This window comes from Vanessa tameamea, chromosome 11, assembly GCF_037043105.1.
Source record: "Vanessa tameamea isolate UH-Manoa-2023 chromosome 11, ilVanTame1 primary haplotype, whole genome shotgun sequence".
In the NCBI taxonomy this organism is placed as follows: domain Eukaryota; kingdom Metazoa; phylum Arthropoda; class Insecta; order Lepidoptera; family Nymphalidae; genus Vanessa; species Vanessa tameamea.
The window spans coordinates 7,390,453-7,406,287 of NC_087319.1; the positions used below are offsets into that span (position 1 = coordinate 7,390,453).

The 15,835-nt window shown below is 30.8% G+C and overlaps 1 protein-coding gene across 1 annotated transcript; it reads left to right on the forward strand.

Annotated features, from left to right (window-relative positions):
* Positions 1–6,748: 6,748 nt before the first annotated feature.
* Positions 6,749–10,475, forward strand: LOC113402601 (uncharacterized). Its single transcript, XM_026642897.2, has 2 exons — positions 6,749–7,194; positions 9,478–10,475. The coding sequence occupies exon 2, from the start codon at positions 9,495–9,497 to the stop codon at positions 10,383–10,385; it is 891 nt and encodes a 296-aa protein (XP_026498682.2). The 5' UTR covers positions 6,749–7,194; positions 9,478–9,494; the 3' UTR covers positions 10,386–10,475.
* The last annotated feature ends 5,360 nt before the right edge of the window (positions 10,476–15,835 follow it).

Here is a 15,835-nt window from a genome sequence, read left to right on the forward strand (position 1 = left end):
GAAATCTGGATTTCTTGGTAACGTTCGCCTATACTGGCATTGTCAGAATATGAGCCTTAGATGTTACCACTGCAACGTTAATATATAATGCCGTCAACCTAAATAAAAAATATATCCCCTTTGGGCTTTGCCTCTCTGCCGGGTTCACGAATTTCTACGGGAAACATATTTTTAATAAGTTTACGGACTCTTTATTCGAAATATAGCTTTATTTCAAATCAAAATGTTGTTTTTTTGTAATAACGAAATGATCACTAAAAATTTTATGTTATACTTAATCAATAGCTTAATTAGAAAAAACGAACCCTTTAAACAATTATAATTTAATCATCATAAATGTAATCGAACGAGAAAAAAAGAGTTTCTTTCATAAGTTTTTGACGACCAATAAGCAAAATTTAATTTATAAAATTACTTGGAAAGTCAACAAATGTTTTTCAGTAAAATACAAACTATCGTAACTAAAATCTTTCCTAAAGTCGGTTATAGGATAACATTGATCTATAGATTGATTGATAGTCTTTGATATCCGAGACCCTTTCACAGATACATTTTACAAAATCTTTTATATATATTTAGGCTTTTTTACAAACAAGAAAATTAAAAATACCTAATAAAAATATCAGGTTCACGTAGCGTTACTTATTACAACACTAGAAGCTTAAGGTTGTATTTTTCTTTCTTATTAAACTAGGGGTTTAATTACCACTTACTTGGTAATAATATTTAGGTTGCGAATTTTATGTAAAACAAAGTCACATTATCTGGAGCTCTAAAATAATACACTAAACTAAACTAAACAATAAAAAATCTACAGGTCCTTTGTTTGATTAAAGACTACACATATTCTGGTAACAAAGCCGTAATTTCAAGCGAAAAACTTTTAATAATGTCGTGTGTTTTTCCTGAAAATTCTATCAACACTCAATGACACTATTCGTTTATTTGTCACCTATCGTAATTAAATTTGGACTTTTATTTTCAATTAAATTTGCCATAAAGGTGAAATATGATGTAACAGAATATTTACTAATTAAATTATGGTTTAACAGGCTAAACAAATCCGAAAAAATGAAAAGAGGATACTTACAATAGCGTTCATAAACTCTTGTAACAGTAGCAAGCATCCTAGTAACACTGTTTCGTTGAATCGAAATTTAGATTTTCGCAGCCAAACCATTTTATTAACGGTAAACCATCCTATGACCAGTAGAGGCAATAAAACGGACATTAAATCTTTGTCCTTTTTACAAAATTCAAGTGTTTCAACAGAAGACGACACAAAGGTACGTTTTTTAATAAAAGACGAATATTTCTGTCACTTTCCGCTTCAATATTCTAAAATGAATATTAATATTAAATTGCATGTTGATCTCTGTTTGAAACGTATTCGTAGACACATTATTTTGTCTGACGAATGGCAAATTTGCCTAGTGGTTTGCTTTTTTGATACTGAGCGTGTCAGATTAAGTAAGAAATAAATAAATAATTAGACAATTACAAACAAGGCTTACACTATGTATTGTATGTTTTAATCAATTCTGTAATAATAATAATTTAATTTAAGTTATTTTTGAATTGTGTTGATAACATTGATATTAAATAAGAGGGTACTTTGACTTTTCTGTTCATTATTGTGAGTCACGTGATTTGTAGTGAGGCTTATATAAGTGATAGAAGCTCAGTACAGACGACCTTTACTTTACACTTTACTCTTCTTGGAGCAGCAAGGTGCTAACATTTAAGGTAAGATATAATTTTGTGATATAGTATAATTGTTATTGCTTGTTAAATTATTGATGAATATATGAAATGTGTTTTGCAATTATCTATATATAAAGTTAGTATTATATATTCAAAGTTAGTATAATTGTATTTAACTAACATGACTGTATTCTTGGATATTGAAAAAGAGTAACTACAGAGTTTCTTGCCGGTTCTTCTCGGTAGAATCTACATTCCGAACCGGTGGTAGCTTTACTTTAAATAGTTTGTTAAATGACGATTCAAAAGTGCTTGTAAAAGCCTACTTGAATAAAGTATATTTTTATTTTGATTCAGGTAATTGGTTTTATTGCGGTACCTAGAGGAGTACCAGCTGATTAGCGACCGCCAGTACAGTTTCCGTCGGGGTCGCTCAGCCGGTGATCTTCTAGTTTACCTGACTCATAAATGGGTGGAAGCAGTTGAGAGCAAGGGGGAGGCAATAGCAGCCAGTCTGGACATAGCGAAGGCCTTCGATCGCGTGTGGCACAAAGCGCATCTTTCGAAGCTTCCTTCCTATGGGCTTCCCGGGAAATTATGCAACTGGATTACCAGTTTTTTGGCAGATCGGAGCATCAAGATCGTTGTCGACGGTGCATGCTCCGACTTAAAATTCGTCAATGCTGGTGTTCCACAAGGCTGCGTTCTTTCACCCACTCCGTTTCTTCTGCATATCAATGACATGTTGCAAATCAGTAACATTCACTGCTATGCAGACGACAGCACCGTAGACACCTCATACACCGGCCGTGTTAATATTTCTCGGGAAAAAGTCGAAGAAAACCGGAACAAACTTGTGTCTGAAATCGAGTCTTCGTTAAACAAAGTCTCGAACTGGGGTCGGCTAAACCTAGTCCATTTCAACCCCAAAAAGACGCAAGTTTGCGCGTTAACTGCTAAAAAAACACCATTTGTCGTATCTCCACGATTCGAGAACATTCCGTTAGCCGCCACAGCTAGTATCGGAATACTTGGCGTCGATATTTCGAGCCTCGTTCAGTTCCGCGGTCAATTGGAAGGCAAAGCCAAATTGGCATCAAAAAAGCTCGGTGTGCTCAGCAAGGCAAGACAGTATTTCACGTCGGCTCATCGTCTAAGACTATACAAGGCGCAAATTCGGCCTCACATGGAATACTGCTCTCACCTCTGGGCGGGTGCTCCCCAGTACCAGCTCCTTCCATTTGACCATATCCAACGTAGAGCGGCTCGAATTATCGACGATCAAGCCCTCTCCGATCTGCTTGATCCTTTGGCTTTGCGTAGAGATGTTGGATCGCTCTGCATCTTCTACAGAATTTATCACGGGGAATGTTCCGAGGAATTGTTCGGATTAATCCCGGCTGCTGAATTTCACCTTCGGACATCTCGTCAAAATTCCAAATATCACCCGCACCACCTAGATGTCCGAAAATCCACAACAGCGCGATTTTTAAGACACTTTCTGCCTCGCACAACCACTCTGTGGAACCAGCTTTCGCCGGCGGTTTTTCCGAACCGATACGACTTAGGAACCTTCAAGAAAAGAGCGTACTCTTTCCTGAAAGGCCGGCAACGCACCTGCAAGCCCCCCGGTGTTGCAGATGTCCATGGGCGGTGGTAGTCACTTTCCATCAGGTGAGCCTCCTGCTCGTTTGCCACCTCTAACATAAAAAAAAAAAAAAAAAAAATTGTAATTATGAATTGATACAATATTAAGATTACTACAGCTATTATAATGGCTAAATAAATATTTGTGTTTCATATATAATCTTTTATTGTCTTATAACCTTAAAATATAATAAAATAATAAAGAAATTATCTTAAAATATCCTGACATAATATATTAAGTCTCTATAAAAAATCTAACAAGCGCAATGTCTGTGGATCAAACCGCATGCCACACTTTTAAAACTTAATTTGGCAAAAATTTCCCACTAACATAACGAAACTTAGCATATGACAATATCCCGCGCCTCAAAACGACCGTAAAGACCATGGTCTTAAATTTTTAATTGTGTAATGTCGGTTTGAAGTCTCATCGCATTATAAGAGTAAGGAAATAAAGAGTGCACCTGTATTTGCGCACACAAACTATTTTTGTAGCATTTCGTAAACAGTTGTCTATTATCCGTCGAGAATGACCGCCGTGACCGGAATAAGTCAGACAGGCATCATCAATTTTACATCTAGAACGGTAAATATAGAATATCAAAGACCTTCAGGAAGAGAAAAGTTACATATATACCTTTGCATCATTGCTTGTTTCTAAATGTATTTAAGTAAAAATCGCATGAAACATGCTATATCTAAAGCTTTGTACACAATATAAGCCTCCGACGTAGAACATAAGCCTGTATAGCTCGTATCTGAAAGCCTACTTTATATCTTAAAAGTAAATCTGTGTGTAAATTTATTTCCTATTGGTTTTTAATTTATCATTAGGGAAAAAATAGAAAGCTTAATATTCAATGAATATGAAAATAGATGCATCGTAAAATAAATCCCAGTACCAGAATGCGTTCACGAGTATATTACAATTAAAATAATTTCTTTAAAAATATTGTATATTTGGAATTGTTTTGATCATTTTATTTATATAGGTTGCCCAGTCATTATTAACACAGTGAATCATTAAAATGTCAATAGCGCAATGGTTTACGGGTCGCCTAGCGATGTAAAAAGTTGCAAGATCGATCCTGACCCCTTGGTCTATTGTCGTCCCCACTCCTAACACAAGTGATAAGCTTAAAAGGAGTAAATAGTAATTTTATTTTAATTTGGGGCATTGCTAGTAATGCTTTTTAAATTAAAATGTAATTTTCTCTATTTTTTTCGGATTTATATTAGAAAGAAAGACATTTTCGCTATCACAATAATTATTATTATATATTATTCATCATAAATCAATAAATAAAAGCTAAAAAGGTTATTTTAAATCTTGTATAATGTACTCTGAGAGCACCTTAATAAACTACTGACATTAAGTAAAAACTAACTTCAATTTGACCACTGTCATGTTCCTAAAATTACCGCTGTAAGAGCAGCAATTCATTCATTCATTCAGCCGAAGGACGTCCACTGCTGGACATAGGCCTCCCCCAAAGATCGCCACAACGACCGGTCTTGTGCAGCCCGCAACCAGAGGCTTCCCGCGACCTTCACCAGGTCCTCGGACCACCTTGTGGGGGGCCTACCCACGCTGCGACCTTCCAGTCCGAACAGCGATACATCATTATTTTATGCATAATTATTCTGACACACTCGTCACATTACATGAGGATCGTGACACCAAAGCGAAATAAAAGTTGGACATTTTGCAACAATTTCATATACCTTAATATTAAAAGTCATAATTTTATTTTATTTGTATATTTAGCTTTTGCACTGTATAAATTTAAACAGGTTTAACGTTATGATATTATAATCATTAATTATTTCCTTGATTCATTCATTCTCTACACGATTACGTAATAAAATTATCGTAATTTTTCATAATTACATATATAAGGTAACTAAGAATAATTTTGTTTAAAAAGTATGAATGATTGTATATACATAAAATAATTATAAATTACCGTATCAAAATACAAATTAACGATTCTAAGAGCGAGGTCCTTACTTTTACCAATTATAACTTTGAAGAACTTTTCCTTCGGTAACATAAATCTGTGACGTGGAATATGTACACTTTAATGTTAGTATGATGATCGAAATACTTATTATGTATATGTTTCAATGTGAAAGGAAATTTGGGCATTTGATTAATGTTTAAAGTTTATATGTAAATATATCCATTCATAAGTTCCGAGTCAAAAAAAAATTATTTCAAAACCTGTAACTATTTTTCAGATTATTTTAATTACCGAAATGTGGTCCCCTTTGCAAATAGAGTTTTACAAATATTAAATTTAGAATATTTCGTTTTTTTAAATAACTTTTATTTTAATTAAATTTAAAATTATGATTATGTTCAATGCCCTCTTTCTATAATGAATGACAGGAAAAAATTATATACATAAGTTAAAATTTTTCTTCTATGATTTTGTTGTTTAATTTTAAGTTGTAAGAATAAAAGTAAGCCTATACATAATATATTCAGGTCATAGTAGTGTCCTGTAGTATGTCGGCTTAAATATTGCATTACAAAAGAGAAAAAAAGCGATAACATGATTCTTGTAACTACATAATCGCATTAGGCAATAAATATCTTGTATGAATATAACTTCGGGTATTAGGTATTACACACTCATTTATATTGTACCTGACTTAACAGGTACAATGGGATTATTCTTTTGTTTTAAATACCGCAAGATAGGGTCATTGTTACTGTTTCAAGAAAACCAATAAAATGTATTACTTCAAACGTCAAAGTATTAAATATTATTAGCAAAAGTATGATTTATGACTATACAAATAATAATATAAAGATGGGTCATTGAACTTTATATGGTCAAATAAAACTTTTTAAACGAAAATGCATTATTTGGCTAATACGTCTTTTGTTGTTCTACGTTTACATTCGCAAACAAATTTTAAAATTCATTGTAACTCATAAAATGATATATATCGTGGTTTTGTCCGCGTTTGCTTAAAATTAGAACAATGAAGTAATTTTATCTAATAACATGATTGCCGACGGTTTATATTTATAAATTACCTTTTTAAAGTTTGAAGCCTGATATTATTAATCTTTAGATTTAAACCGGAATCGGATGTCATTGTTCCCAGAATATTATATAACATTCCATCAACTGTACAATTTTGACGGGTAATTAATTTCACATTAACACCTCTTCCGAGTATGAAATAGATCTGCCACAATTTATTTCACATTAGAGACATTAAGCAATAATGCAATTATGAAAATTGCCTCTCAAATCTGCCAACTCGCTCTATCTTAAGGTTTTTAGTGAGATAGCAATTACCAATATAATATCTTTAACAACTTACAACATGGTGCAAGAACAATTAGTACCCGAAAATGAGGCTTACTGACAACTTTATTCGGGCTTTGTCATTTTGATATTTCAATTCATTTCAAAGAAATCCCTAACTATTGTGTGTTAAGCTTCATGCAACAAAGTTCCAAGTGCATTTATCGGTATTAGGACCAACGGTGCCTTCTCTCCCACAATCTATTTATAAACTGGTCCAGCTAGTTTGGTGGGTTTACCGAGGAACGCAGGTAGACTGGTCGTGAGTCATCAGGGATTAGCCCTTAAACGCTATACGCATTCTTATATCATTGATATAAGGGTTATATTGCCATAGCAAGCTATTAACGAACAGTAAGATGTATTTGTCACGTGTAAGAAGGGAATCAATTAGTTTCTTTGCCAATTTATTGTTTTCATTCAGTCAGTGTTCAACGTTCAACGAGACAAGTGGAGTATTGTGTTTTGCATTGAATATTTTGTGTTGTGAAGTTAATTTCGGGGTCGGTGCTGTTAGGTAAATATTTATTTATTTATTTACTAAAAATATTATATAATATACTATTGCAGATGATTGTGTTTGATTATCTTTTATTAATAGGACAATAGTTAGGCTTCGATTTTTATTCCTAAGTTAATTGTTTTGTCTTAGGCGTATTTATATATTCTTTAAATTATATAAACATTTCCTTTATTTTTTTTAAAACAAATAGATAATATTACAATATATTACTTATATTTTAATAATAATAATAGTTTTAATTTATACGTAACAAATTAATTTAAAAAAAAATGAAACATTTTAATTTATAAATATTTATAATGTCATAATAACAATTCCTTCAAGTTATTAGGAAATACACGAAAACAAATAAAAATATATTCACATATAGTACAAGTATGTCCATACTATAAAAGCAAAATCTTTATATAACAGAAACTTGTTAGGTATATCATTAAAAACGCAACCTAAAATTGTAATTTTAAACGATTAGAAAATCGTAATTTGAACTAAAATTCTGTGGTACTAGATAGGCACAATTCTAGTTCAGACTTTGATTTTCTTTAGATAAAGAGTATTTTAGAGTAGAGATAGAGACTAGAAGATATATATATATATCGGTGACATTTTATGTGCGTATTTGAGTAGGTTCCTAGACGGCTTAGATTTGAACCAATAGGTGGCGCTGTGATCTGGAAGGAAATTAAACTCTCATTTTACCCGGACTAAGTTTAGGCATGCAGCTCGTGCTTTACATACAATATTTAGTAGTTCTACAATATATATATATTTTTTAACTTCTTTTTTGTTTTTCTATTTTTATTCGTTGTAGAATTCACTATGACTGTATACATACTCATTGTGATTAGAAATGTTAAAGGATAAAAAATATAATTTTTTGATGAAAAGTTCGATATTCATTCGAATTTCATAGTTATTTCAGTAATTTCTAGGCTACTTACATAATTTCTCTACTACTCTTTTTTGCCTCTATCTTTCTCATTTGATAAAAGTTTTGGCCTATTTATTTGTCGTTAATTTTAACAGATGCGCATTCTTACTAAAATATTCGATGAATTCAAAGTATTCGGCTTTTCGAAATCTAGTTTGTGACATAAAGTAACCTTGTATACTTACAATGGAGTGAATGAAACGAAAATATCAGCTGTTTTGTTTGTAAAGGTCATTTGGTACGGGGAACAATGCCCTATTATTATACCAATGCGAACGTACTGTCAGATCGATATAAACATCTAGAGTATGCATGGAATCCATTGAATGACTTCCATACATTATTTAACTTGTAGATGAACTATGAATGAGTAACTGTACCTAACTGTTTGACTATGTTCCAGTGATGATGAGGACCTATCTTGTTATGAAGTATAATTAAAATAGATCCGATTAGTCTTCTTAAACTTTTAAAAAGTTTGCTTATGATGTATATTTTCACATAAGCAAGCAATAAATTAATTATAAACATAAGTATCGCCAAAATATTTTTCGAGACTGGATATTTTGAAGTTCATGTTTCTAGACTTGGTCTTATTTATCTTTGCCTTTGATCTAACTATCTTCATATAGAATATGGAAAATCTCTTTTATATTTATAATAATAAGAAAAATAAATTTAATAATTACAATCGTACCAATTTTAAAGCATTCCCTGCGTTTGCAAAATTGTTTATTCTGCTAATGGAACTGAATACAAATAATTTGAATTTTACTAAAATATCAATACGAATGTTATATTTATCTTCATTAAAAAAAGAACATAAACTACAAAGCTCATAACATGCAAAATTAACTGAATTTACGTAACAAAACGTGACTTATAAAACTCAAATACTGATATCTTTATTATTCAATTTTCTAATATCCTTCTAATATTTGGATTTATTATACACATTATCTTAAGAAAAGTAATAGAATAGAAATGAACAAATATACAGAAACAGAAATCCGTAAGCACAATTGCATTATTTATAAAATAATATACCTATTGAGTTCTAAAAGTCATGATATTATATTTCATTTACAATGGTCACCCGTAAAACGTTTCTAACGATAAACAGTTAATGATACTTGCTAACAAGTCGATATCTCTTTAATCTATTAGAATTGACACCATCTGAGTGACTGCGAAATCATTGTCATTAAAAATAAATTACATAATTGCATCAATTGTCCTTCTCAATAACATCTTAATGAATGAGTTTGTTAACAAATCACAATAAACGCCGATATTCATATAAATTACTTTTAAGAGTGTATTTAAAGATTTTTTTTTTGTTACAGACCTGGTGGATATAGCAATGTCAAACAGTAGTAAGGAAGATGGAGAACAACCAACAACGCTACAAGAGGCAATCAATATGATTAAATTTATCAAAATGGCACATAAACAAGAAATTGCTAAAATTAGGGATTCAAGCATTAAACAAGCAGATATAATAAAGAAATTAGAATTAAATAGAAAAAAAGAACTCGAATACCTATCTTGTGAACTCCAAAAATATGAATTAAACCTTGCTCTAAGAACAGAAGCCGTTAAGAAACAACTTGCACAGAAAGATGACATAATTCTGAAACAACAAGAAATAATTGAAGAGTTAAATAAAAAGTTAAAACTAAAAGAAGATTATGTAGTCCCTGAAATAACAATACAAGTTGAGTCGAATTCTGATTCAGGTGTTGCTATGGAAAATGATGACTTACATAAATCTGAACAAATCAAGACTGAGGCAAAAACAATTAGGAAATATAGCAGACGATTCGCAGATCCCATTAGCTTTCTACGAAGGGTCGACTTTTCTCCCATGAAGTATAAGCCAAGTAATCGGGAAGGTGCAAAAAAGAAGGAAGAGAAAAAGAAAATATTAGAAGCTCCATGTAAAGAAGCTATAGTCAATATGACGCAATATATCAACGAAAAAGCTACAAGTGATGACGACAGGCCATCTGAGGATACTTTATTCTCAGATGAGACAATCGAACCAGTCATATTAAGGCCTAAGAAAATGAATGATAGTATGAACAATCATTTTTCTGATGATGGAAGTGAAGATACCAGTGAAGAAATATTTGACAGAGTCATGACAAGGAGTAGTATCAGAAGATCTGTCAAAGCAAATCCCAAGTATAAAAAAATTAGTAGAACAAAATCAAAAATGTTAGAGCATGTTAAAGTAAATATTTTAGATTAGCATTTTTCTCTTCCAGACTGATATATTTATTTGTTTTTATGTAATAAGTTCAATTTAATTGGATGCTGAATAAATTTCATATAATGAAAATGTATTTTATTTTCTTATTTATTTTAAATTTAATTAATTTTAAATTGATAATTAAAATTTAAGTTTTACAATAACATAATTAGTAGTTAACAGTCACAGTCTCTTGCATTACCTAAGGTTTCGAAATTGTGTTACTAATTATAGACCCAATTACAAAGTATAAATATATTATACTAATCTAATCGTATAAAAATATTGAAGTGTTATATTAATCAAATACCAAAAAATGTATACTCGTTACCTTTATACCTTCTCAATGCTCAATATACAATATTATTATTATTATAGTTTATTCCATTCCATTAGTACTTAAATTCTTGCTTGAAAATGTTCTCGATAATTCTAATGCAAATTGGACTCAGGTAGTCGAATGATATTGAATAGAAAGGTAAGACAGGCAAACAATAGTTCAGATTTAGACAAGGTGTTGCCTCCTTAGAATTTATATTACAATAGGAATAGCGTTTCGTTCTTAAAACCACAAACCAACAAGCACATTGCATATGTGTGTTAGTTGAATTATTTTAAAATAAATATCTGCGTCTGTTATTTTATCGAATAAACATACAACAATAAAAAAAAATCATGTCTTAAAATTTCTCTTTAACCAACAAGCAAAGGATGTTTGCAATGTTTGGATATTTTACAATGCATTAATAAAATCGATGAGTAGAGAGTGATTTAAAAAAGACATCACTAGATGTGTATGGTTTAGATTTATTTAATCTGATGTTTTAAAAGAATACATACACTAATTAAACAATACAATAGCATTTAGATGATAAAAAAAAGTACAAACTAAATAATAGAAGAAAATAAAAAGACAAGATTCAAGACATATATATTTCTTTTATATAATTTAGCGATAACAAGTCAATGATATTTAATTTATATCATTGACTTGTTATCGCTCCCGGCCTTGCCGCGTATTAGGGATTGGTCGTGTGGTTTATTTTAAGAGAATTTCATCATATTCGTTTCAGTGGTTTGGTCCATGTCCACGAAAGAGCAATAGACTGACAGAGTTACTTTCTCATTTACAGTATTAATACATATTGTATTTAGTTTAAGAATAATAGTAGCTATTGAGTTTATCGTCAATTATTCTCGACGAAAACTACAACTATCAGGCAAATCAATCCGCTTACAATGAAACGCACTTGAAATAAAACATTTATGACATAAATTGAATATTTAAACAATATTCCATGGTAAAAATTCTTCGACAGCTAACATGATAATACATATGACATATGAACATATGGCAAGATATTATATACTTGATTGGTCCATACAATTATAAATAACATAATATGAATAAAAAAAATGGCAAATACATTGTCAAGGTTAAACAAATACTATCTTTGGAAGTATTAAGAATCCTAATCGAGTTTTAAAGAACGCCAGATCGTCTCAGTATAAAATTTGAATGTATTAATCATTCTTGGCAGTAATTTAATCTAGAAAGCTGATTTTACAGAACAAGCGATGAGACAGTCTTTCCTTTTAACTTGTATCTGAGAGACACTTAAGACAGACAAGAAAATCTTCAGTTATTTCAGTAATTTCATTAAATTCTGCATTTTTAAATATATTTTTCTTCAACCTAATAATGTTACAAAGTATATTTAACAGGCGAGCTAAAACATTTTTAGTCTTAAATGTTTACTAAACAATAAGCTTATATATTACATGTACATAATCATAAAAACATTATATACATACATATTTTGTGTCTGCTGTATTTTTTGATCATTAAAAACTTTCCCCATACGAAATATGTGTTTTTTAATTATTCATTCGCAAATTGTGTTTCTTTTGAATACATATAAAATGTATTTTGAATACTATCTGACACAAAAATATGCGTCCGAGGAGTCGTAAAAGTCGTCTTATATGACAATATAAAAAGTTTTATGATTATCTTGATATCCCTCTTGGCTACTTATTCAGGTACCTTTACAAAAGTGTAACACTTTTGAAAAAAAACTTGAATAAGTAGCAGTATGACATCACCTTTTATAATTCTAAAGATATAAGCATTTCGTAGTACCCAAAAATAATTGTTATAACAGAGATGGGTAATTAAATACATCAGGATGTGTTTACCGTATTGATTGCAAACCTTCTTGTATATTTTTTCAATAAAACAATTCCAGTATTCCAATTTCAAAGTTTTCAAAAATCCACTGTTTATATGCTTCTTATATACTTCATAGCACTTTGCATATTTTTATCAATTTAATTCAATAGAATTAATACAAATATTATACCAATAAATCCACTTTATACATAATACTGTCTAAGCCGGATGGCGAACTATTATACAAACAAATATCAAGCTCTTTATCTCAACATAATAACTTGTCTCAAAAGATGTAGCTTAAAATGTTGAAAATGTTACTGAAACGCCAGTATTCCACAAGATATTTTCAGGTTTATTTTAACCACGTAGATGGCATTTTTATTTGAAAAGTTAGTTTTGCACTTCTGCTATGTAAAATATTCCAATGTTGAACGTGAATTGTGTGTCACGGATATCGCGCTCAGGGTCTTTTTAATTGATGCAGGCGTCTGAGGAACAAGGAAAATGTATCAACTCCCATCCATTTAGTCAATTTCAAAACGAAAGTTCATTATGCAAAGTATTAAGTAATCTTTCCATGCAGATAGCATCATCATACCCACCACCAAAACCTAAGAAGAAAATTATTATTAAAGAAGAAACCATTTAAGGAAAAAGATTTTGATTCAAATTATATCCAAAACAAACATAATATTTCATAACGGTGTTTTCGTTGAAGCTTAATCATGTGATGAATTATAATTGAGTAAAATGGAACTCTGCATGCCTTTACCGGTTTTTAACTTGTTCACTGTTTTAACCATCGCTTTCATCTTTCTAGTGAGCTATCTCAGACAAAACAGGTATCGTATCAATGAGCGATGTCATTGCTGTAAAGTAACCGGATGCTTAAGCATATTAATTGACGGAGAAACTTGGTCTTATTATACAATAGATTTAGATGAAAGGTCTCATTTCGGTTACTATAAATACTATATTCTCTTCGGAATATTTTAGTGTAATCCATTTACACTAAAATGTTCCAAAGATATTATTATACATATTTCTAATAGATATTGGTTATTATAATAAAACCATGGGCACTCAACTAATTAGCCTAGCTTTCATATTATTTACGACCTATAACCGCGATATCGTTTGCATTGAAGTCGTTAAGCTTTTTTTTTTTTAATATTTCCCTGGAGCTTATTACAAAGGATATCATTTTAGTAAATCTATTTCTGAATGATATCTATATTTTCTTTAGAAGATATTTTAGCCAGAGGTTTAGTTTGAATATTTGAAACTTTTGAAAGTATGTATATTTTTGTACGTATGTGAATAAACATTTTGTTCATTTCATATATTAGAATATATGATCTGATACCTAATAACTTTTATTCCACTCGTAATAACCATGCCAAATGCGAGGGTAAAAAGTAACTACTCTATTTTCGAAAGACACCTTCTCTCAATATGGACAATGAGCACCTGATTACGTTTTCTTTGAATTTAATTTAGCAGCATTTTTTTAAATATTTCTCATAGAATATGTGTTTTTTTTGGAGGCGTTATGTACGCAATGGAACTAGTGTCCATTATCTAAAGATCAGCTGAAAGAGATCGCTCTGTTATCGATGAGATCGTCTTTTATACATTATTTTAATTCCCTTTTTTTGTATAACGTATATTTGTATTGAGAATACAAACATAATTATGTGTATCATTTTGTAGATTGCCTTTACGTCTTGCTGAATTTGAAGAGCTGTTGTAACTACTTTTATACTATATTATTTTAAGAAGTAAGTAGCAAGCTGGCTTGCTTTTAATAATAATATTTGAAGCCAAGATTAGCTAATCTCGTACGCTACTCTAATGCGGGTTAGATGATACTTATATCGCTTTTCAACAAATACAAGTTTCCTGGTGTTTTCCACTAAAAGCCGAGCGCGTCAACGTTAAATTATAAGAAAAATTCACAACATAAACAATTCAGTGGTAGGCTTAAACCTGCCGTCTTCAGTTAAGCTTTATGTGTTCTAACCTACCTTTAAACCGCACCCTAAAAACATTAACTAGGTTAGATTTGTTAGAAATTACCAACTCGAAATGTGGTCCGTTTGTTCAGACTGTATATAAATAACTTTTCGTATATTATTATAGTTTCGCCATTTTTGATCAAAATCACGCGTTAAAGTTTATTTGATGAATCCTTTGAATCGAATTTCTGCGAGTTTGGAAAACTTCGCGATGAGTTTGGTTTATGAGCACACTAGACTTTAATTGCACTTTTGTTCGCGAAATACTAACATATTTTGAAAAAAGAGTTGATATATTTATGGATTAAGTTAAGTAAATACTATGACATTTAAGTAGATTAGTTGGAAAATATTACGGACGGTGATTTGAGTTTTTATAAAGTAAATACACTGAAAAATTCCGCTGTATGTTTCATTTTCGATTTTCGTAAAACATTAATCACTATATATACGGAATTATTTTTGCGATGTGACTTTTAAATTCTTATAACTCTTTGAAAATTGGTAGTAAGAATGGAATGGAAAGAAGTATGGAATAAAATTGTTGGCAATAAATATGAAAATGGTAAAAACGCTTCGAAATCATCATAAGTATTTTTTTTCTTTTCTCTACCAACTGAAGAACTATTAAACCGGTCACATTTGTCGATTACAGTGTTTACCAAACATTTCAAATGACATCTTATAAATGTTAATATATATATAATATATTTTACACGTACGTAGAAAATTTGACTCGCTGCTGCCGCCCGAATGACTGGAGTCATACTCAATTAAATGATTAACTGCGCTTAACAAAACTAAATTAGTCACGACACGTTACGTCGTTACACAAATGTCTATTCACATATTATTCATCACTTGCCAATATTATTCTCAGCAAAGTACAATTCCGCAGTAATTTGTCCAATTATCACGAACGGTAGACAGCTTAAGGAAACACACGTTTCCAAGTTGCCAATTCAATTAACAAGTTTGCGCAGGACTGTACATCTGTTTCTGAGAACATTTCGAGAGGCCTGTAAGATATAAGGTATTATATGGCCTCCAGGTATTTGGATAAAGTTATGTTTTAGCAATACAATTAAATTAACTTTGCAAATTGAATTCTATTCGTGAACAAATAACAGCGATCTTAATTCACGTTATTTTAAGGGTCGATGTATTAAATAATAAGGTTGATCAAATATCATGAACTTTAAACTGCTTCTGAAATATAAATTTAATATAAAGATACTTCCCATAGAATCGCTTAG